General features: G+C 42.2%; 1 protein-coding gene across 2 annotated transcripts in view; it reads right to left on the bottom strand.

Moving 5' to 3' along the window:
- The window catches only part of LOC126262865 (zinc finger protein 184-like), a 367,123-nt gene that overhangs the window by 280,169 nt on the left and 61,103 nt on the right, over positions 1-25,851 (bottom strand). The window contains exon 4 of one of the 2 annotated variants that reach the window (XM_049959732.1): positions 16,710-16,918. In XM_049959732.1, the coding sequence (XP_049815689.1) occupies positions 16,710-16,918 (209 nt within the window). Of the gene's footprint in view, positions 1-75; positions 206-16,709; positions 16,919-25,851 lie in introns of those variants that run through there. The other variant, XM_049959733.1, reaches the window with a different exon arrangement.

Genomic DNA, 25,851 nt, shown 5'->3' with positions numbered 1-25,851 from the left:
ATGTACTTCGCACTTAACAAACATTGCCAAAGGCAAAAGAAGTGGAAACTGGAAGAAATATTTTTGAGAACAGACCTGGAATTGAGCTCATTGAGGTCAAGATGGTCCAGGCAGTACTGTAGTATGCAAATACTGAGCATCCAAAACTGTCTTCACTTGGACGATAATTTCCTTACGTTTGTTTACCACTGTTCCAGTTCATCATCACATGTGGAGTTGTCATATCGGTTTAAGCACGTGTTCTATAGTTAAAAAATTTTATATGAACTGTATAGTTACACATATTCAAACCTAGAATGCTTATCTGTACGAGACGTTCGATCATTATTGGTTGAAGTTGAACTCCATATACTTATCTGTTTACTACAAATATTTCAAATGTCCCTTTCTTACTTTACCACTACATGTCGATGAAATGTGTTTAAACTAATCAAATGAATAAAGAGTTCTCTCTAAGAATTGTTATGAGATCAGTTATTACCTGTACTCATCACTTACATAGTCAATGTTTGACTTTACCTTCAACTCCGACATTTAAACAAAAAAAACAAAAAAATATTTGAGCGTTAGCAGTGTGAGAGAGGCATATTCACACATTTACATAATTTTTTTGCATTAATAATAATAATAATAATAATAATAATCAGGATTTTATTCCAGAGATCCGGATAGGAACTTTGTGAACGATATGCCTCCGTTGGTTTCTGTCCTGGTATAGCTTTTCCCTCTCCTCTACATCCCATGTTACTCCTCTCCTCTCCTCTCCTGATCTGTGCATCTCTTCCTAGGCTGCCCAATTGGTCTTCTTTCTGGTGCCTCCATCTCCATCTGTGCATCTCTTCCTAGGCTGCCCAACTGGTCTTCTTTCTGGTGCCTCCATCTCCAAATACTTGCGTGGAGTGCATTAGTTCACATGACCGAACCACTATAATCTCAAAGCACTCACCATCCCCTCCCCTCTGTAGTCAATTTCACCTGCAGGTCTCTCCTTACATAATCATTCCTGACTCTGTCTCTCCTAGTTTTTTGTAGAGCTGACCTAAGGAACTTCATTTCACATGCTTCTATTTGACTATCTTCTCTCTTATTTATGACACAGGCCTCTAGACTGATTGGCAGGAGATAAGTTTTATACATGGTCTGTTAGGCTCTTTGAGGGACTTCCTTGTCCCAGATTAGATTTCGTACTTGGTGGAAGAAGCTAGATCCTTTTGTTATTCTGTTTAAGACTTATAGTTTGGTACTTCCATTGTGTGATATGATGTTACCCAGATATTTGAAGCTTTTCACACATTCAACCTTTTCCTCCTCCAGTATGATGTTGCAATGTGTGGGTGTCCTGCTCATCTTCATTGCCGCTGTCTTGACCCTACTCACAGTTAGTTATAATTTTTTCAATTCTGTGTTCCAGTAATCTAGTCTCCTCTGAACCTCCATTTCCCTCCCTCCCCAAATGGCGATGTCATCAACAAAAACAAAAACACTGGAGCTTCATTTTCTTCTTCCTTGATTTCTTTCACGATTGTGTCCACAAGTGTAATGAAGAGTAAACGGGAGAGCGAACTGCCTTACCGAACACCTCTCTTTGTCTTAAACCATTTTGATCTTCCACCTTCTACTTGTCCACTGCTCTCACAACCATCGTACAGCTTCTGGACTTTTTTAATTAATGAATGAGGAACATTATGTTTTAAACGATTAATGAAAAATCTCATATAAATATGTGAAACAAATACTGGACATACTTGCTTGGTCTGGTCAACCTTTATCCATACTTTTCTTATTTAGTGGTCTTCCTTTGGTATTGAACATTACCAACAGATTTTATTTTCTTTCTCGTCCTTCCCTCCTCGTTTTATTCCTTCTTATTATTACTATTTTAACTTTAGTTATTTAATTTCCCTACCCACCAGTTACCTACTATGTACCCTAATCCTATACCACATTATTTACATTCATTCCGGAAACATGCTTTCACCCTAGCCAAACTGCAATCAATCCCACATACTTTTCCTCCAGTCCTGCTTAACCTTTGGAATTACCCCTAAAGGACTTACCTTAAAAGTGCAATCCCTCCTACCACCAGTCTCTCCTGGACTTCCAGAACCTTCAATCCTTAGCCCTTACCCAACTTGTCCTGAATCACTACACTACTTCGTGTAACCACCACTCCCAACAGCTCCTATCTCTCTTCAAAGTTCTCCACCTCTCAAACCCCTGCTTGGAGAACACACTCAGGAACATCATCCTAGAAGCCAGCTGCAAACTTGAGTTCCATGCCACACACCACCTGAAAAAACTATCCACAGTCTAGTGCAACACCTAAGAAGTGGGGTCCCTCTCCCTATCCCTCACAAACATCAACCACAACAGCACCTTCAACAAACCCCCCTCATAGCCAACAATCCTAGCCTAGCCACCCTACTCAATCTCCCAATCCTAGCACATACCCCACACAGACCAAATCTCAACTATAACCACAGTCAAATGCCACATACCACCAGTCCCAATTCAGCTATAAACCTCTCATCCAGATCCCTCTCTCCTCCAGAGACATCTGTTCTATCAAAAGGCTTAACCTTTAGCCCCACGCCTAAATTCAACCACACTGCTCTGGTTAAAGATCTCCTCTCATTCACCCGGAACCTCAACTGGAAATATCACTTCACCACCCAAACACAGCCCCAAAATACTAAACCCAGTGTTGAACCCTGTCTAGAACAGTTCCGACCGCCTTCCCAAAGGGATCCTGCTCCCCTCCCCCTCCCCCAAAACCATCCCTTGCAGATATTTCAGGAATTCTTCACATCCAGTGTTGCCTCCCAGTCCTTTTTGAAGAACATCCCGACAACCCCCAACATCACCCCAGCTGAATCCCATGCCATTAAGGAGCTGAAAACAGACCGATCTATTGTCAACCTCCCTGCGGATAAAGCCTCCACAACTGTGGTACTTGACCGTGTGGAGTATGTGGCAGAAGGACTGCGTCAACTCTCCGACACCTCAACCTACAAAGCTGTTACCCAGGATCCCATTCCCTCCATCCAGACTGGGCTGCAGAAAATCCTAAAAATCCAAGGTCCCTCACAAGGCCTCACAACGGCTTCCACAGACCTACTCACTCCACCTGAGCCACGTATCCCTACCTTCTACCTATTACCCAAAATCCACAAAGAGAACTATCCTGGCCGTCCAATTGTGGCAGGCTTCAAGGCCCCAACAGAACGTATCTCAGCTCTGGTAGACCAACACCTCCAACCTATCACCTGCAGACTCCCATCCTACATCAAAGACACAAACCACTTCCTAGAACACCTTAAATCCATTCCCACTCCCCTCCCACCTGAAACATTTCTTGTCACCATAGATGCTAATCCCTTTACACAAATATCCCACATACCCATGGTCTCTCTGCCCTTGAACACTACCTCTCCCAACGCCCACCCAAAGATCTTCCAAAAACCTCGTTCCTTATTACACTTACCAACTTCATCCTCACCCATAATTACTTCACTTTTGAAGGCCAGACCTACAAACAAATCAGGGGAACGGCCATGGGACCCAGGATGGCTCCGTCCTATGCCCACTTCTTCATGGGTCGCATGGAGGAGGCTTTCCTGAAGACCCAACAACTGCTTCCCCTGGCCAGGTATAGGTTTATAGATGACATATTTGTGGTCTGGACTCATGGTGAAGAAACACTCTGTAATTTCCTCCATAACCTCAACTCCTTTTTGAGTCTGAATTTCACCTGGTCCTTCTCCAAAACCCAAGCAACCTTCCTGGATGTTGACCTTCATCTTGTTGAAGCTCACATCCACACCTCTGTCCACATTAAACCCCAAACAAACAACAGTACCTTCACTTTGATAGCTTCCATCCATTCCACATCAAACACTCCCTTCCCTACAGCCTAGGTATTCATGGCAAACTTATCTGCTCCAGTGACGAATCCCTCTACAATTACATCAATAACATGACCAGTGCTTTCCTCTCCCGCAACTTTCCTGCAGACCTTGTCCACAAACAGATCTCCCGAGCAATATATTCCCCCCCGTCCAACAACAATGTTCCTACCCACAGACCACACAGAAGCGTCCCCCTTGTCACCCAATATTATCCTGGCCTCGAATACATCAACAAATTACTCCGCCAGGGATATGACTTTCTCAAGTCAAGCCCTGAAATGAGATCATCCCTTGACAATATTCTCCGCACACCACCCAGAGTTGCCTTTCGTCGCCCCCCTAACCTCCGTAACATCCTTGTCAAACCCTATAATGTTCCCAGACCACCTTCTCTACCCAGCGGTTCCTGCCCCTGTAACCGACCCCGCTGCAAAACCTGGCCCATGCATCCCCCCACAAACACCTACTCTAGCCCCGCTACTGGTAAAACATAGGCAATTCAAGGCAGGGCCACATGTGAAACAACACGTCATTTATCAGCTGACATGCCTGCACTGCACAGCCTTTTACATCGGTATGACGACAACTAAACTGGCTGAGCACATGAATGGGCACAGACAAACTGTCAGCCTAGGAGATGTCCAATACTCAGCAGCAGAGCATGCCGTCCAGCATAATTCTAGGAACCTAGGAGCCTGCTACAACGTACGTGCCATTTGGCTTCTCCCACCTAACACCAGTCCCTCGGAACTGTGGAGATGGGACCTTGCACTCCAACACATCCTTTCATCCCGCCATCCCCCTGGACTGTACCTATGTTAACCAACCTCACTCCCATTTACTCTTCAGTCTTCTTCTTTTTCCCTCTCCTCTTTAGCCATTCACGCATCTTTTCATCCTACATAGTTGTGATTATCTTTATACTATATACCTCTTTACTTCTGTATGCATCCTCTTTGGTTTGAAGCTGGCACAGTACTTGACAGTAGAATATCTTTGGCTTCCCTCTGACAACCATGCCTTCATCCTTGCTACCCTCCCTGTTTACCTTTCCCTGTTGCTTCATAACCTGGGTTGTGAGTAACTGAATACACTTTCCCTTCTTCCCTTTTTTCCCCTCTCTCCTCCCTGATGAAGGAACAAAGTTCCGAAAGCTAGGAATGTAAATTTTCTGTACTGTTTTGTGTTATCTATCGGCTGTACTGAGCTGAAGTAAGTACTGGCCAGCCCCTCTAGAACATTATGTTTTCTCAAGCATTCCCATATTTTATCCCTTGGTACACTAACATATGCTTTTTCCAAATCCACAAATATTTCTCCATTAACTGACGGAAGGAGAAAATGAGATCTATTGTTCCCCTATTACTTCTGAACCCATGCTGTTGTTCCTCTAACTGGTATTCTAGAATTTTCCGCAATCTTTTTTCTATGACCTTTTCCATTATCTTAAGGCAGTGTGATAATAGTGTGATTCCTCGGTAGTTGGTGCATTTCTTTCTACTACCTTTCTTGAACAATGGTATTATAATTCCTTTTTTTCCATTCATCCGGCACTTTGTTTTCCTTCCATATCACCCCCTGTACCCGGTGTAACCATTGTATTCCATGGATTCTTGCAGCTTCAATCATATCCACTGTCAGCTCATAGACTCCAACCGCCTTCCCACTTTTCATCTGTTTCAGGGAATGCTCAGTTTCTAACCAAAAGATTGAATCCCACTCCTCCTCTGACTCAATGACTTCGGCGTCACTTTCTTGTGCACCTTCCCCATTCAGTAAGATTTCAAAACAATTCTTCATCTCTTCTCTGATACCTTCCATGTACCTGATTATATCCCTATCCTCTGTTTCAATCGCTTTTATGTCTTCTCTATCAGATATTTTACATTTCAATAACCCATATAGCAGTTTTTGGTTCCCTTTGTTATCCTGTTCTAGTTTCTGGGTGAATATTTCCCAACTCTTCTCCTTTTCTTCTTTCACAATTCTCTTTGCTTGGAGTTTCTTTGGTTGGTATTCCTTCTCCAAAGTTGTCACCTTGTGTTCATCTTTTGACACCAGCCTCTGGTTCTGATTTCTTTTTTCCACCAACTGATTTCTTTGTCCTTGACTTTACCCTTTGTTCTGCCACATATCAGCACAGCAATGTTAACTATTGATGTTTTAAATGGGTTCAATTCTTTCTCTACACTAACCCTTTCAGTTTTTGGCACTTTTTGTACTACTAGATTTTAGAAACTTTTCTTATTTTCTTCTTCTTTCAACTTCCACTCCTTAATTTTTGGGATTCTTTGTACAGCATTAATAACAATTTATTTATTATTTACACCTTTTCAGCTTGTATCCACGCAAAGCATAAGTGCTGTTTTGTAAAGTCTGTAGGTTGTAAACTGGCAATTACAGTGGAACTTTAGCCACAAAATGACCCTAATTCACAGCAATATAACTGAGGTTAACGTCTGTGCATCAAAGTTTCCAAGTTCAGTTTAATCTGTGCTAACCTTACATCAACTGCTTTACACAATCAGCACTTACATGATTTAAAAAAAAGATGAGATATAAGAAAATGTTCAGCAATGATTAACTCCTGAACATAACAGACTGTTATTCAGAGCTGTTTCTTAGATTAGGATAATTTTGATTTCTTTCAGTACATTATGTAAGATACTGTTTTATTTGTGATGTGAAAGCTTCACATTATGTACAATAACACTCATAGTACAACCAGTGGATTCGATGTGCACACAATATGCACTCTTGTTACTATGTTTGTATATCAGTTACTTTTATCATATGATAAAAGTTTCTACCCATTTGGCAGATGTATACAGCACTTTGGTACAACTTGCACACTTTGGTTTATACAGTTCTGAGCTTCGATATTTGCATTTTTGTCAAGTGGCATATTACACTAAATTTTTTCTGAACATGTTCATGAACTGAAAATATACTTTTATCTAGTGTTTGAAAATCCATTGGGTTATTTCATAAAAAATGTGTCTGTTACGTGAAACAGCAACATATCTTGTATTGCTTTCATTATAATTTTTACTAATGACCTAGTTCATGGATGTCTATAAAGATTTGTTGTAAAATCCTGCTTATATTCATTTGTGTGATAATTCAACATTGTTACACTTGTGTGATAATTTCATTGCAGTGACCTGTTTCAAAATTGAGAGTCATTACTCATTTGGTTTCCTTGTAGTGGCAGTACAAGGACTCTGCTAACACTATGGTTGCTGGACCTCAATCAACCAAGGCCGAGGCCTTTTACAGGTGTGCATAATTATTAGACACATGGCCTGTGTAGTTAATTTCTTCAATATCACTCCTGGTAGGCCAGGTGTATGAGAAATACGCACAACCTTTAATAACAAATGACGACTCCTTGCAGCATTTCAGGTAAATGACATTTATTTTTTGAAAGAATAGAGCGAAACTAATATAAATGTAGAATATTTATTAAATCAGTAGATTGGTTTATGAATTCACAACAGATGTAACAACATATCTGAAATAATTAATTATGTTGTGTGCTTTGCTTTAGAAGTGTGAATAATGAAACAAAACAGTCACTTTATTTGGGCAACCCTTACAGTTTGAGATGACCTACTTTGATTTCTTCATAGCTTCAGTTCATCAAAATTTGAGAGAGTATTATCAGCAACATAATATACACCTGTTTCTCTAGCTGCAAGTTTCTCGCAAGATGTGGTTCCCTGAACTTGACGTTCCTGGTGATCCTGGTAAATATTTTGGGTTTCCAATGTTCATCAATACAAGTGCAACTTTCTCTTTTAATTCAGTTACATGCACATTTTTGTCAATTACCTGCTTGTAGACAGCATGAGCATTAACAACTGCTATATTCATGAGGTGCCCAAATGCAGTCTTGTGGAACCACTTGACTCCTTTTTGTAAATTGGAGGCATCAGATGCTATTTGATCTGACACATCTTTGAAGAATTTTGTGTAATTATATTTCAGCATTGTATATGATTTTGTAGTTGCTTTTCTTGAGTTGATTGCTACCATTCTGGAACATCTTTACTGATCATTTCCTATAACAACATTTGCGTCACTCTGCACACATAACATTCCACCTTTCTTAACCTTTCCTCTCACTATGGTCATTGGATTGTACTTCCTGTTATTCCTCAATGTACCAATGGTGTGAGATGAATGTTCATTCAACTTATGGACTAAGACAATGCTTGCATAGTAATTTTTGAGGAACAAAGTGTGTCCAGCATTCAATAATGGAGCCATCAACTCCATCTCTATACCGGAGGATGTTATGATCCACGTGGGCAGTCTCCTTTCCAGCATACACTTTCCCATGCCAGGTATACCTCCATGAACACACAGACTGAATAGCTTGAGAATATTTTATAACATTTCCTCAGAACATACTGGCCAAATCCCATCCTTTCTCTAAACAGCACCACAGTTTCATCAATGCATATATTCTCACCATAACAATACACTTTGTGAAATTTATCGCTTAGTAGATCAAGTAATGGTGAAATTTTGTACAGTTTGCCATTTTTTGTACCAAAATTGTCTGAAAAGTGTAGCATCGTCAAAAGTGTTGTGGGTTAAAGCTTTACTTACTTCATTTTTGTACAATATCTATTCCTTGAACATATTTCTGGAGTGTAGATTTTCAATCCAAACCAATCCACATACCAAATCCAAAAAAACACAGGATTCCTTTGTTATTTGTGTCTACTCATTGCTGCAGTCTGCTGTGTTCCATATATTTTTCATTGACAGTACTGTCAACATTTCACTGCTCGGCGTAAAAATTCATTTCGGTGACAATCATGTCCAAACCTTGGTCATCAAAAAACAATCACTAAAAATCATTTTATTGCATCTTCCAGTCATTTTTGTCTTCACGTGATCAGCAATTATCTCATTACAGGTCATGGTAAAAATCATTCATATTTCCAGTAACATCAGGCCAAGTAACTTCGGAGATGTCGCTTTGAGGCACAGTTGCTGATTTCCCAAAGTTGTTCTTTTTCTTTTTTTCAACCCCCCTGCACTGGAATTGTTGGAATCACAACCAGAACTCTCAAGTGAGTATTCAGGATCATCGCTATCAAATAAGTCACCTAACAAACTGGCCTCACTCTCACTTAATTCGCTTTTCTCGTCCAACCAACCTGTAGTTGACTCCATGTCAGACACAGTCACAAACTCACAACAAAACAAACTCAGAAGAAAACAAGCTCAGATCTTCAAGGGAATACAACTTCCAACACAAATAACCTCTAGCAACAATGCCAAATGAGTTATCGCAAGTGTAACCAGGTATCGTAAATGCAAAGCAATCTACAAGAGCTGACTGTCACACTATCCGGCAATAAAATTTTGAACCAAAAGTGCATGGCCTCTCCAGGAGGCCAGGGAAACTATATTTCCATTTAAAATCATTGTGGCTCTTTATATGATTTACACATATGGCCTGGAATGTGTGTATCAATTTGATACAAGCGGCTTGCCAGTGAAATCACCTTGTTTATCAATTGGATACACATGGCAGCCAAAGTGTTAATCATGGCTCTAAATTAGGCATTTTACGGCCTGCTACAACAAAGTACATTGTGATGGTAATTAGCCACAGTTTGGTTCCTACAAGCCTCCACCCTCAATCTATGAGCTGCTTGCTGCCTCTGCCACAATCTGCATAGCCCACCACTACAATGCAGCGAGCCCTATACATCGAAAAATGATTGACTGCCCACACTACACCCATTCTATGTCTACTGCACCTAGATAGGTTACCCAGGCTGCTGATATCATCTTGAACAGCTACCTCATCTTACCTATATGTATATTAGTTTTCATCCTTTGTACCTTCAGGCATATTTTACTCTACTGCTACTACATTTACAAATGTTTGGTTTTAAAAGTACTTAATTGACACTCCGTTTTGTTTAAAGTTTATCATTGCACTATGTTTTCTTACATCTTTTTAACAAACTAACTGTTATCCGTAACTGGTTACCCCTTCCACCAGCAAAACTAGTGTGATTATTTGTAACCTTTACTTATTATTTTTTAAGTACTATGCACATTGTTAGTCATTATGGTAAACAATTATGTATCCTGTGTCACAGCCTTGTAATGTAATAAGTTTGTTTTTTGATTTATGTGTAATAGGTTCATATTTGTGTTTCACAAATTCCAAAATACATTTATTTTTATCTCCCTCTTAGAGATCTGATGATGGATATGTGTTCCCATGAAATAAAATTTGACCAAACCTGGGAATTCTATGTTTTCCTAAGATATCAAGGTCAGGTCACCTCTCTTCTGAAAATGTCGAAGCGACCCCATTTCATGCGATATTAATGCTGTGGTGAGGAATGAAATCCTCCAATCAGCAAATGAGATACTGCCCAGATCAAGGCATAGCACTCTGTTCAAGTCATCCACACCACTAGCTAACTTCATTCTGTCAATGAGCCACTACCGAGATCTGTAGGAGTTTCACTTCTACTCAGGGCAAGTCCAGAACTAGATCTGATGTTGTCACAGTATCTACTGCAGCATGTTAGGACATGTCCTTTCAAATGCTAAAGAAATGTTTCTCAGAGTTTGAAATTACATACGTGACAACACAATTTCTCAACTGATGGACAGAGGCTCCTTATCATCCCCAAATCTTAGAATCACATCTCTAAGTAGCTATCATAGTAACGGCCTGGCAAATGCACGGGAAAGATCTCAAAGAAGATTAACAACAGGTGTCAAGCATGGGAATTTATTTCAGGCAGTTCTACAGTCACTTTTAATGGAGGTTATGTCTCAGTGTCACAATGAAAGATGTCCTGAGCTTGTAGTAAGAAACTAGATGGAGGAAACCACAACAAGTGGTTTACCCTTCATTAAACACTAAAGAAACAATCCATGAGGACCTGCTCAAAGTTTCGCCAAGTCCAAACATAGTCATTGCAGACTGGGATACCTGAAACTTTTCTCATTTAATATAAAACTGGTAGTATGTGTGCCTTAATAATGCCACAGTATGCCCTTCAAGTATACATAACAAGAAGTGCTGAAACATAAGGAAAACTGAAGAAGTAGAATATTTAGAGAGCTGATGCGAAAGAAGACTGTAGAGTGCAATCAGTTAGCTGGTTTTCGAAAATAGTTCAATACAATTAAGTAGCAGAAAGATGAGAAAAGAATTAACTCAGAGACAAAGGTAGAAACAGAGCAGGCTAGCCAGGAATGAAAGAGAAACACAGGACAAACATAGTATGAACATACAGGCTGACAATTATTGAACTATATGAAATAAAATAGTCATAACGTCTGAATGGTTTGCAATACAACATTCAAACCCTACAGTGGAATGCAGGGCATGATGGGAATTAGTATGCACATACATGGTTTGGTTTAGCGATGAAGCCCACTTTCATTTGGATGGGTTTGTCAATAAACAAAATTGGCACATTTGGGGGACTGAGATGGCATCCTGATTTCGACAAGATGCTCAGCTGCATCAAAGCAGGAGAGTGTTTGATGTCCTGGAGGACCACTTTGGGGTCTGCATTCTGGCTCCGGAGTACCCAGAGGCCACTGGCATGGGCCTCGATTGGCCACCATATTCTCTGTATCTGAACACATGTTGTTGTTGTTGTGGTCTTCAGTCCTGAGACTGGTTTGATGCAGCTCTCCATGCTATGATGCAGCTCTCCATGCTACTCTATCCTGTGCAAGCTTCTTCATCTCCCAGTACCTACTGCAACCTACATCCTTCTGAGTCTGCTTAGTGTATTCATCTCTTGGTCTCCCCCTACGATTTTTACCCTCCACGCTGCCCTCCAATACTAAATTGGTGATCCCTTGATGCCTCAGAACATGTCCTACCAACCGATCCCTTCTTCTGGTCAAGTTGTGCCACAAACTCCTCTTCTCCCCAATCCTATTCAGTACCTCCTCATTAGTTATATGATCTACCCATCTAATCTTCAGCATTCTTCTGTAGCACCACATTTCGAAAGCTTCTATTCTCTTCTTGTCCAAACTATTTACCGTCCATGTTTCACTTCCATACACGGCTACACTCCATACAAATACTTTCAGAAATGACTTCCTGACACTTAAATCTATACTCGATGTTAACAAATTTCTCTTCTTCAGAAACGCTTTCTTTGCCATTGCCAGTCTACATTTTATATCCTCTCTACTTCGACCATCATCAGTTATTTTGCTCCCCAAATAGCAAAACTCCTTTACTACTTTAAGTGTCTCATTTCCTAATCTAATACCCTCAACATCACCCGACTTAATTCGACTACATTCCATTATACTCGTTTTGCTTTTGTTGATGTTCATCTTATCTCCTCCCTTCAAGACACCATCCATTCCGTTCAACTGCTCTTCCAAGTCCTTTGCTGTCTCTGACAGAATTACAATGTCATCGGCAAACCTCAAAGTTTTTATTTCTTCTCCATGGATTTTAATACCTACTCCAAATTTTTCTTTTGTTTCCTTTACTGCTTGCTCAATATACAGATTGAATAACATCGGGGAGAGGCTACAACCCTGTCTTACTCCCTTCCCAACCACTGCTTCCCTTTCATGTCCCTCGACTCATGTAACTGCCATCTGGTTTCTGTACAAATTGTAAATAGCCTTTCGCTCCCTGTATTTTACCCCTGCCACCTTCAGAATTTGAAAGAGAGTATTCCAGTTAACATTGTCAAAAGCTTTCTCTAAGTCTACAAATGCTAGAAACGTAGGTTTGCCTTTCCTTAATCTTTCTTCTAAGGTAAGTTGTAAGGTCAGTATTGCCTCACGTGTTCCAGTATTTCTACGGAATCCAAACTGATCTTCCCCGAGGTCGGCTTCTACTAGTTTTTCCATTCCTCTGTAAAGAATTCGCGTTAGTATTTTGCAGCCATGGCTTATTAAACTGATAGTTCGGTAATTTTCACATCTGTCAACACCTGCTTTCTTTGGGATTGGAATTATTATATTCTTCTTGAAGTCTGAGGGTATTTCGCCTGTTTCATACATCTTGCTCACCAGATGGTAGAGTTTTGTCAGGACTGGCTCTCCCAAGGCCGCCAGTAGTTCCAATGGAATGTTGTCTACTCCGGGGGCCTTGTTTCGATTCAGGTCTTTCAGTGCTCTGTCAAACTCTTCACGCAGTATCGTTGTCCTCAAGTACATCGCCCTTGTATAGACCCTCTATATACTCCTTCCACCTTTCTGCCTTCCCTTCTTTGCTTAGAACTGGGTTTCCATCTGAGCTCTTGATATTCATACAAGTGGTTCTCTTATCTCCAAAGGTCTCTTTAATTTTCCTGTAGGCAGTATCTACCTTACCCCTAGTAAGATAAGCCTCTACATCCTTACATTTGTCCTCTAGCCATCCCTGCTTAGCCATTTTGCACTTCCTGTCGATCTCATTTTTGAGACGTTTGTATTCCTTTTTGCCTGCTTCATTTACTGCATTTTTATATTTTCTCCTTTCATCAATTAAATTCAATATTTCTTCTGTTACCCAAGGATTTCTACTAGCCCTCGTCTTTTTACCTATTTGATCCTCTGCTGCCTTCACTACTTCATCCCTCAAAGCTACCCATTCTTCTTCTACTGTATTTCTTTCCCCCATTCCTGTCAATTGTTCCCTTATGCTCTCCCTGAAACTCTGTACAACCTCTGGTTCTTTCAGTTTATCCAGGTCCCACCTCCTTAAATTCCCACCTTTTTGCAGTTTCTTCAGTTTTAATCTACAGGTCATAACCAATAGATTGTGGTCAGAGTCCACATCTGCCCCTGGAAATGTCTTACAATTTAAAACCTGGTTCCTAAATCTCTGTCTTACCATTATATAATCTATCTGATACCTTTTAGTATCTCCAGGGTTCTTCCATGTATACAACCTTCTCTCATGATTCTTAAACCAAGTGTTAGCTATGATTAAGTTGTGCTCTGTGCAAAATTCTACCAGGCGGCTTCCTCTTTCATTTCTTAGCCCCAATCCATATTCACCTACTACGTTTCCTTCTCTCCCTTTTCCTACACTCGAATTCCAGTCACCCATGACTATTAAATTTTCGTCTCCCTTCACTATCTGAATAATTTCTTTTATTTCATCATACATTTCTTCAATTTCTTCGTCATCTGCAGAGCTAGTTGGCATATAAACTTGTACTACTGTAGTAGGTGTGGGCTTCGTATCTATCTTGGCCACAATAATGTGTTCACTAAGCTGTTTGTAGTAGCTTACCCGCGTTCCTATTTTCCTATTCATTATTAAACCTACTCCTGCATTACCCCTATTTGACTTTGTGTTTATAACCCTGTAGTCACCTGACCAGAAGTCTTGTTACTCCTGCCACCGAACTTCACTAATTCCCACTATATCTAACTTTAACCTATCCATTTCCCTTTTCAAATTTTCTAACCTACCTGCCCGATTAAGGGACCTGACATTCCACGCTCCGATCCGTAGAACGCCAGTTTTCTTTCTCCTGATAACGACATCTTCTTGAGTAGTCCCCGCCCGGAGATCCGAATGGGGGACTATTTTACCTCCGGAATATTTTACCCAAGAGGACGCCATCATCATTTAATCATACAGTAAAGCTGCATGCTCTCGGGAAAAATTACGGCCGTAGTTTCCCCTTGCTTTCAGCCGTTTGCAGTACCAGCACAGCAAGGCCGTTTTGGTTATTGTTACAAGGCCAGATCAGTCAATCATCCAGACTGTTGCCCTTGCAACTACTGAATAGGCTGCTGCCCCTCTTCAGGAACCACACGTTTGTCTGGCCTCTCAACAGATACCCCTCCGTTGTGGTTGTACCTACGGTACGGCAATCTGTATCGCTGTGGGGCTGTATTAAAAACAAGGTGTACAGCAATAATCCCAAAACCATTGCTGAGCTGAAAACAACCATTCAGGAGATCATTGAAAGCACCGATGTTTTAACACTCTAGAGGGTTATGAAGAATTTCACTATTCTTCTGCACCACATCATTGCCAATGATGGTAGGCATATTGAACAAGACGTAATCTAAATCTGAATATCTATAGTGATGTTTACATGATGAATAAACTGTGCGTACGCCATAGTTTGTAGCTAATTTACATTTTTTTCATATAGTTCAATAATTGTCATGCTGTAGACTGAAATGGCTAATTTTATAAATGAGAATAGAGTGAAAGAAGTTACACAGTAATAGCAGCACAGCCTGGGGGAAGAAGCTTATTAAATGGACTTCTGAGCATGAGAGTAATAATGGAACTTGCAGTCACAGATACCACATAAATACACTCCTGGAAATTGAAATAAGAACACCGTGAATTCATTGTCCCAGGAAGGGGAAACTTTATTGACACATTCCTGGGGTCAGATACATCACATGATCACACTGACAGAACCACAGGCACATAGACACAGGCAACAGAGCATGCACAATGTCGGTACTAGTACAGTGTATATCCACCTTTCGCAGCAATGCAGGCTGCTATTCTCCCATGGAGACGATCGTAGAGATGCTGGATGTAGTCCTGTGGAACGGCTTGCCATGCCATTTCCACCTGGCGCCTCAGTTGGACCAGCGTTCGTGCTGGACGTGCAGACCGCGTGAGACAACGCTTCATCCAGTCCCAAACATGCTCAATGGGGGACAGATCCGGAGATCTTGCTGGCCAGGGTAGTTGACTTACACCTTCTAGAGCCCGTTGGGTGGCACAGGATACATGCGGACGTGCATTGTCCTGTTGGAACAGCAAGTTCCCTTGCCGGTCTAGGAATGGTAGAACGATGGGTTCGATGACGGTTTGGATGTACCGTGCACTATTCAGTGTCCCCTCGACGATCACCAGTGGTGTACGGCCAGTGTAGGAGATCGCTCCCCACACCATGATGCCGGGTGTTGGCCCTGTGTGCCTCGGTCGTATGCAGTCCTGATTGTGGCGCTCACCTGCACGGCGCCAAACACGCATACGACCATCATTGGCACCAAGGCAGAAGCGACTCTCATCGCTGAAGACGACACGTCTCCATTCGTCCCTCCATTCACGCCTGTCGCGACACCACTGGAGGCAGGCTGCACGATGTTGGGGCGTGAGCGGAAGACGGCCTAACGGTGTGCGGGACCGTAGCCCAGCTTCATGGAGACGGTTGCGAATGGTCCTCGCCGATACCCCAGGAGCAAGTGTCCCTAATTTGCTGGGAAGTGGCGGTGCGGTCCCCTACGGCATTGCGTAGGATCCTACGGTCTTGGCGTGCATCCGTGCGTCGCTGTGGTCCGGTCCCAGGTCGACGGGCACGTGCACCTTCCGCCGACCACTGGCGACAACATCGATGTACTGTGGAGACCTCACGCCCCACGTGTTGAGCAATTCGGCGGTACGTCCACCCGGCCTCCCGCATGCCCACTATACGCCCTCGCTCAAAGTCCGTCAACTGCACATACGGTTCACGTCCACGCTGTCGCGGCATGCTACCAGTGTTAAAGACTGCGATGGAGCTCCGTATGCCACGGCAAACTGGCTGACACTGACGGCGGCGGTGCACAAATGCTGCGCAGCTAGCGCCATTCGACGGCCAACACCGCGGTTCCTGGTGTGTCCGCTGTGCCGTGCGTGTGATCATTGCTTGTACAGCCGTCTCGCAGTGTCCGGAGCAAGTATGGTGGGTCTGACACACCGGTGTCAATGTGTTCTTTTTTCCATTTCCAGGAGTGTACATCAACATTCTGGATCAATATCTGACCCTATTTTTATTACAAATAAAGAAAAGTCTATGTCTAGTAACGTACCTTTGTAGTTGTCGACGTGTTGAGAGATGCCTGGTCAACAGCAAATGACAAAATGTCATTTTCACTGAAAACAATTGGATTCCCTATTTCAGGAGATGCTGTACCCAGAGAATCAACTCTCAGCTGACAGTAGAGGGTTTCAGAAGTGGAACTTTTGCTTTCATCAGGTAGTGAAAGAACACTGGAATTATGCAGCTTTGATGTGTGACCTATAACACAAGTAAGTACATACACAATCAACAGTGCTGTCAGACAAGCAATGATATGCATTACTGAATAACTATCATATGTACAGTTTTTCTTTGTTCTATCAGATGGATGCAATGTGGACTGGAGAAAGCAAGTTACTTCCTATGTGGCAGGACAGCAGAATGGAAACATAGAAACAGGAATTGTATCTTGTGTTTTATCTCAGTAGCTACCAAGTTAAAACTGACATGTAAAGATAAGGAATGCTTGAGTCTTTCATGTAATCGATTGGCCACTTCCCCCTCCTCATGTGAATCTTTAAGCCGGACTTCTAGAGAACCAGATAGTCTTTTTATCCCTTACTCATGTACAAAATACACTCTAAAACAATCATCACTCCTAGTTGTCAGCCCATATGGCAGGAGACAGTCAGGCTGGTATACCACTGCTGTCCCGGATGTCTCTAGACATGTCTTTGCTAGTCATTGGGGCTCAGTTCGAAGTGGGACTCATTACTGAAGAAAATTCTACTTCATTCAATGAGAAGCCAGGTCAAAGACATGTCTGGGGACACCCCAGACAGCAGGGCAATATTGATCTCACTTTCATTTGCCATAAGGCCCAACAACCAGGGATGATGGTCTGGGATGCCATTTCTTTTTACAGCACACCCCTTTGGTTGTCAACCGCAGTACCTTTACAGTACAGTGGAACAATGAAAATATTCTACACCTCGTTTTGTTGGCCCTCATGACAAGCCATCCTGGTCTTACATTTCAGTAAAATAATGCCCACCCACAACCATGTGAGTTTCTACTGTTCGTTTTCGTGCTTGCCAAACCTTACTTTGATCAGCCAGGCCACCGGATCCCTCCCCAGTTGAGAACATTTGGAGCATTATGGCCAGAACATTTCAATCATCTTGGAATTTTGATGACCTAACATGCCAATTGGACAGAATTTGGCACAATACCCCTCAGGAGGACATGCAACAACTCTAGCAATCAATGCCAAGTCGAATAACTGCTCGCATAAGCAACAGATATGGACAAACACATTACTGACTCACTCAATTTGTGAACCTCTTTCTTTGAATAAATCATCCAACTTTTCTCATATTGTAATCATTTGTTTGTCTGTAGAGGTACATTATATCACATCTACTGATTTCCGTCCAATTTGGATAATTCCTTGGTGATCTATCTTTTTCTTTTCTTTTTGCCCTTAAGAGTGTACTTGGAACATGACAACAAATAAGAGGCAGCATTTGACAACAGTATCATTACAATAATTACAATTTAGTGATGTTTGATTACAGATATTATGACAAGTTATTTGACTAATAAGGAGGGGTACAAGTCTGTAATTTGGGGAGAGAAAGTTACAAGTTAAGAAAGAAGCTGCATATACACATACTGTTTACAAAAATGACTCTTTTTTTGTATGATCCGAAAATATGGCTTTAAGTACAGATGCCAATTACTTAATATAGGTTTAATTCAGCCTAAAGTCAAGGAACTATAATACAGGAGTGTGATGTTTCAGCACTTTACATGAAATCTGGTCAATTACAGTGGCTTTTTAATGCTCTTTACAAAAATGTAATCTGTTTTCTTCTAACACTCACAGGTTTTAGATAATTCCTCATGTTTCTTATTTTTAAATTACCCTCGTTATATATACTGCAATATATTTTAAAGTGATTCAACATGGTCGACTGTGAAAAGAGTGATACTTCTTGAGTTGTTTAGAGGCACACACATGCATCACAGTCATTTGAATATGAATTTGAAATGAAATTTGTGTGTCAACACTACCTTATTATGTTGTATCAGTCTAATAATGGTGACATCATCAAGAAGGTCATGTATGTAAGGCCCTGATGCGTTTTGTCACATCTGCAGCTCTCTGTCTCTCAAAATCAGAAGAAGAACATAACCACATTTGTCAAAAAATATACCTACCTTACGCGTAGACACGTTCAGAGTACCAGGTAGAAGGGCTAGTGGCGCGCGTAAACACATTCAGAGCACACAGGGACAGGTACAAAGACACGCGCGTTAACACATCCAGAGCAGTTAAAGGGTTAAGGTTAGGAGACCACGAAAAAACTTTTGCGCCACATTCTGTTTGTCACGCATGCATTGCATGTTTGAGGAAATCCCCTTCAGGATTCCAATAGTATGGAGAGAACAAGAAAAACATGTAGGTGATTGATATTTTCATATGGTGAAAGTTGGTGAGCGTAACAAGAACAGTATGAAAGGAATTGATTATATAAAACTAAAATCCAACAATGGAAACTCCTGGTAGGAATAACAACAATGTAGGAAAAAAAAACAGATTGCTACTTACCATTAATATGACACGTCAAGTCGCAGACAGGCACAATTAAAAGACAAAAAGCTTTCAAAAACAGCCTTCATCAGTAAAAGAGACACATGCACCATTTAGACACACAAACAAGCTTAACTCATGCACACATGACCACCAACTCCAACATGTCACACTCGAATGCTGCTATCATGTGGGAGGCAAGTAGCAATCTGGAGGTGACAAGGAAGGGGAAAGGATAATAGTGTATAGGTGGGGAGAGAGAAGAATGCTGTCCGTGGACTGTGCTGGGACCAGACTGCCAACAGGTGCAGTATCAGGTGGTTGTGGTGCAGGGAGATGAACAAAAAAGGAGCAAAACGGAGAGGAGTGTGGAAAGATGTGTGGATTGTTGGCAGATGTCTGCAAATAAAGAGGGTGAGAGATGGGGAAGCGATGATATGACAGAGAGGGTGGAAACTGTTGAGTGGAACGTGTGGGAAAAATATGTTACCATAGGTTGGGTCCAGGATAATTATGGGAAAGGAGATAACCCCCATCTGTGCAGCTGAGAAAATCTGGTGGTGGAGGGAAGGATCCAGATGGCTCAGGTAGTGAAGCAGCCATTGAAATCAAGTGTGTTATGTTTAACTGCATGTTGTGCCACAGAGTAGTCTACATTGGTCTTGAGCACAGTTTGGCGGTGGCCATTCATCATTCATCCTGGTGGACAGCTGGTTGGTTGTCATACCAATATAAAAAGCTGTGTAATGATTGCAGCAGAGCTGGTACATGACTTGACTGCTTTCACAGGTGCCCCAAACCCTGATGGGGTTAGATAAACCTGTAATAGGACTGGAATAGTAAATGATGGGTGGGTGGATTGGGGAAGTTTAGCATTTGGGTCTTCCACATGGATGTGATCCCTGTGGCAAGGGGTTGGGATTGGGAGTGGCATAGGGATGGACTAGAATGTTGTGGACGTTGGGTGGGCAATGGAACACCACTATAGGAGGGGTGGGAAGTATCTTTGGTGTTGGATGTGGTTCAGTTGTTATAGTCTGGGGTGGTACTGGGTGATGAAGGGAACATTCCTTTGTGGTTGGTTCTTGGGGGTGGTTGGAGGATTGGGAGTGTGAGGGAAAATGACATGGGAGGTCTGTTTGTGGACTAGGTATGGAGGACAGTGCCTGTCTGTGCAGTCATTGGGGAGACTCTCAGAATACTGAGTAAGGAAGGTCTTGACCCTGCAGATAAGCTGTCCTTGAGTGGTCAAGCTGTATAGGAGGGATTTTTTTGTGTGAAAGGGATGACTGATGTCAAAATACTGGTACTGTTGGTGGCTGGTTGGTTAAATGTGGACAGAGGTGCAGATGGAGCCATCAGAGTGGAGGAGGTCAACATCTAGGCTGGCCTGAGGAGGACCACATGAAGGGGATGGGAGAGGTGTTGAGGCTGTGACGGAACCAAGATAGGGTGTCTTGCCCTTGAGTCCAGATCATGAAGATATCATCAATGAAACTGATTCAGGCTAGTGGTTTGGTGTTTTGGAAAGCTAGGAAGGTCTCCTCTAGATGGCCCATAAAAAGGTTAGCAAAGGAAGATGCCATGTGGTGCCCGTGGCTTTGCTGTGGATATGTTTATATACCTTCCCTTCAAATGAGTAGCTGTGGCTTAGTATACAGTTAGTAAGTATGAGGAATGAGGTAGTGGATTTGGAGTCTGAAGGATGTGGGGAAAGGTAGAATTCAATAGCGGTAAGACCACAGGCATGTTGGGTGTTGGTGCACAGGGAGGTGGCATCAACAGTGACAGGTAGAGATCCAGGATGTAAAGATGTAGGGATGGAGGAGAGTTGGTGAAGGAAGTGGTTGGTATTTTTGACATGGGAGGCTAGATTACAGGCAACTGGTTGGGGGTCCTTGTCAGTGAGGGCCGAAATTCTTTCAGTTTAGGCACAATAACTAGCCACAATGGGGCATCCACGATTTTGGTTCAAATGGCTCTGAGCACTATGGGACTTAACATCTATGGTCATCAGTCCCCTAGAACTTAGAACTACTTAAACCTAACTAACCTAAGGACAGTACACAACACCCAGTCATCACGAGGCAGAGAAAATCCCTGAACCCGCCGGGAATCCCACGTTTTTGAGTTTGTGGATTTTGGGGAGCATGTAGAAGCATGGAAGTGTATATTTGCTACCAATCCCTCCAACTAAAACCACCCAGATTCCAACACTGAACCCTGCCCCGTCCAGTTCAGTTCATACCACCATCAAACTGTGACCCTCCCCCCTCTCACCTAACCACCTGCTGGTCACCTTCCAGGTCTTCCATACCTTCAACTTTGCTTCACCATCCTTCCCCAGGTCCCTTCCTCAGAAACCAACCTCTCAGTAGGAGAAAGAACAGCCATATACAACATCAAAATGAATTGTGACCCAATCATCTGAGGTGGTTCCACCACTGTTGTTTTGAATCGCATTGAATACCTGGCAGAAGGTCCCTGCCAATTACCTGACTACTCCACCTATAAATCTGTCAGAGTGATCCCATCCCAGAAGTCCAACACAAACTCCAATCTCTGCTTGAAGCATTAGGCCCTTCCCAAAACATCTCCTATGAAGCCATTTCCCTCCTCCCCCTATGACACTCCACACACCCATGTACTACATGGACCCCAAAATCCATAAACACAACAATCCTGGACACCCCACTGTGACTGGTTATTGTGCCCCTCCTCAAGGAATTTCAGCTCTCACTGACCAACAATTCCAAACCAGTTGCCCGTAATCTAGCCTCCCACGTAAGAGACACCAACCACTTCCTCACTGTTGACGCCACCTCCCTGTGGTCTTACCGCAATTGAACACTACCTTTCCAACATCATTCAGTCTCCAAACCCACTGCGCCATTCCTCATATACCTTACTAACTTCAAACAAATCCACAGCACAGCCATGGGCACCCACATGGCATTCTCCCATGGCAAACTTTTTATGGATCATCTAGAGGCGGCCTCCTTAAACACCAAACCCCTAGTCTGGTTCAGGTTCATTGATGATATCTTCACGATCTGGACTCAAGGGCAAGACACCCTATGTTCATTCCTTCGCAACATCAATACCTTCTCTCCCATGTGCTTCATGTGGTCCTCCTCCGTCCAGTGTGCCCCTTCCTAAATGTTGCCCTCCTCCTCTTTGAAGGCTCCACCCACTCTTCTGTCCACATTAAATGCACCAAACACCAACAGTACTTGCATTTTGACAGCTGTCATCCCTTTCACACCAAAAAGGCCCTCCCATAAAGCCTGGCCACCTAGGGGTGGTGTATCTGCAGTGACAAAAACACCTGCGCTCAGTTGCTAAAGGCTCCCACAGACCTATTCAGCAAACATATCTCCCGTGCCATTTCCTCTCACACCCCAAATCCTCCCACCACCCCCAAGAACCAACCACAAAGGAGAGTCCCCTTCATTACCGAGGATCACCGCGGACGCGAACCACATCCTTCACCAGGGCTTTGATTACCTATCATCATATCCTGAAATGAGGTCATCATACTCGAGATACTTCTCACGCCTCCTAAAATAGTGTTCCATCGTCCACCCAATCTATACAATATCCTAGTCCATCCCTGTGCCACACCCAATCCCAACCCCTTGCCACAAGGATCATATCCATGTGAAAGACCAAGGTACAAAATCTGCCCAATCCACTCACCCAGCACTATCTACTCCAGTCCTGTCATAGGTTTTCCCTACCCCATCAGGGGCCAGGCCACCTGTCAAAGCAGCCATGTCACTTATAAGCTCTACTGCAATCATTGCGCAGATTTTTATATTGGTATGACTACCAACCTGCAGTCCACCTGGATGAAAGGCCACCACTAAACTGTGGCCAAGAGCAAAGTAGACCACCCTGTGGCACAACATGCAGCTGAACATAACACACTTCATTTCAATAGCTGCTTCACAACCTGAACCATCTGGGTCCTTCCCTTCCTCACCAGCTACTTTGAACTGTGCATATGGGAGTTATACTTACATTTTCAACTCCTGTTAATTACTTGGCCTCAACCTATGTTAACATACTGTTCCCACACCCTCCATCCAACCGTTTCCAGCCCATAATCCTGTCATCTCCTCCCTATTCTCATCTCTCACCCTCTTTATTTGCATCTGTCTGCAAACATATCACCCTCACTCCTCTCCTTTTTTGCCAACCTCTCTGCCCCATAACCTCCTGATGCTGCACCTGATGGCAGTCTGGTTCCTGCACGCTCCACCAGACTGCATTTGTCTCACCCCCACTCATACACCACTATCCCTTCCCTGCCCCCTCCAGATTGCTGCTTGCATCCCACATTACAGTTGCATTCCACCCCGAGATGCTGGGGTTGGTGGTCATGTGTGCATGAGGTGTGTTTGCTTGTGTGTGTGAGGTCTGCTTGCTTGTGTGTGCCGCTCTTTTACTGATGATGGCAGCAGCCAAATCTTTATGTAAGTGTCTTTTAATTGTGCAACTTGATGTGTTTTCTTTAGTCAGTAACAATCTGTATTTTCCTACATTGTTGACAAACTTAAAATCAGCCATAAGATCAATACCACATGGTCCTAACATTCCCATGCCTGAACCACCCACTACTTTAGAATCTTCACCACCACCACCACCACCACCACCACCACCACCACCAAGTGAAACTTCAGATCCTTATTACGACTCCACACCCACAAAAGAGGTCTCCGCTAAAGGAAAATCATTTGCTCATCCCCAGCAACTGGTTTCACTCATGAGAATTGGAATTTTGTGAGTATTTTATTACAGAAGGCTCTCTTGTTTATTGTGCAAACACTGAAAGTGTGTTACGAAGATATGATGTTACATACAACACAAATGAATGAAGGCTATTTATAGGTTCTAAAAAAATAAGCCTACACATTGGTATCAAGTATGGTTCAGCATCAGTAGCATATTCTGTGCACTTAAAAGACAGCTACAAAAATATGGAGATGCTGCTGAAGGCATTAAATTACTGGAAACATCAATGGATTGTGTGTGGAGAGCTGAAAGTAATAGGACAACTGCCGTGACAACAGTCAGGCTTTAAAAAGTCTTCTTGCTTCCTGTGTCTCTAGGATATTTGTGCCTGTGAATCACATTGGAGTAGAATAGAATGGTCTACAGAACAACAATGAATCCTGTGGAGAAAAATGTGATAATAGAACCTCTAGTGAAACGAGAGAAAAACGTCCTGTTACTTCTTCATATTAAACTGGAAACCATGAAACAATTTGACAAAGCACTGCCTAATGATGGTGATTGCTTTAAGTATAGTAGTTTCAATGTTTCTTTTATATCTGAGGCCAAACTTAACAAAGGATTATTTGTGGGGCTGAACATTAGAAGTTTGATGAAATATGAAGTACCTGAAAATGTATGAAATGAAGTTTTTGAAAATGTACTAACACAGGAAGACTGGCTTGGGAAGGATTTAAGAATGTGCCTGACAATTTCTTAGGGAACAGGAAACACTCAGATTTCAAAGCCATGGGGGTAAATATGTTGACAGCTCTGAAAAATTTTGGATGCAACAAGAGCCCTAAAATCCATTTTCTTCATAGCTATGTCGACTTCTTCACTGACAATCTTGGAGATGTTAGAGAAGAACATGGGGAAAGGGCTCATTAAGACATGAAAGAAATAGAATTATGTTATCAAGGAAGGTGGGATAAAGGACTGACTACTGTTGGTCTCTAAACAGAGATAGTGTGGAGCTGCTGTATAGGAGAAAATTTTGAAGACCAAATTGCAATATGAAGAGGAAGTGGTAATGAAAAAGTGCAGTGTCTCTGTAAGACTTGAAATATGCTGAACTTAAATTGTGATTAGGTCTATGAACAAATTAGTGCTGTTTAGTTTTGTTTATTACATACATTTGTAAGTAGTTTGCAGTTACTAATACAGCTGTAAGTGTCTTTATTAATATGTTATAATGTCTTAACATTGTATAAATACGACAATTTTTTAAAACATTATTACAGGTTTATCATACGTGATAGCCAAAATCTGAGTTCACATTCTTCAACAGAGGCCAGCAATCAACAAAAATTACCCCTCAGGATTAAAAGCCTTGAACAAAAATAAAATTTCACAGCCCTGGGTTACTGATGCAGTAACTCTACTCCTCAATGAAGACTGGGGAACATACACAAACACACTTAAAAGTAGTCAAGAATGGATATTCATATTACCGCAAAAGAAATTAGCCATAAAATGAAAGTAATTGGATCCATGCAGGCTCTCTCTCTCTCACTTTCATTCTCTCTCTCTCTCTCTCTCTCTCTCTCTCTCTCTCTCTCTCTCTCTCTCTCCGTCCCTCCCTCCCAACACACACACACACACACACACACACACACACACACACACACACACACGTGAGTTTCATCTTGTATGTGTCACATGATCCACAGTTTTCAAATGAATCTTTCACCTGTTCACCTCCACATTTACCTATTATTGTTGCTTTCATTTCAAATTATTATCTTTATCTGGGTGAAGGAATTTTGTAATGAAAGTTACTGCTAACAGGTTTTTTTGTTGTGAGCCACAATGTTGAAGAAAGCAATTCATCCTCCTG

This window comes from Schistocerca nitens, chromosome 6 (assembly GCF_023898315.1).
Source record: "Schistocerca nitens isolate TAMUIC-IGC-003100 chromosome 6, iqSchNite1.1, whole genome shotgun sequence".
NCBI lineage: Eukaryota > Metazoa > Arthropoda > Insecta > Orthoptera > Acrididae > Schistocerca > Schistocerca nitens.
Note: the sequence above shows the minus strand (reverse complement) of the source record. Positions and strands in the feature narration are given on the sequence as shown.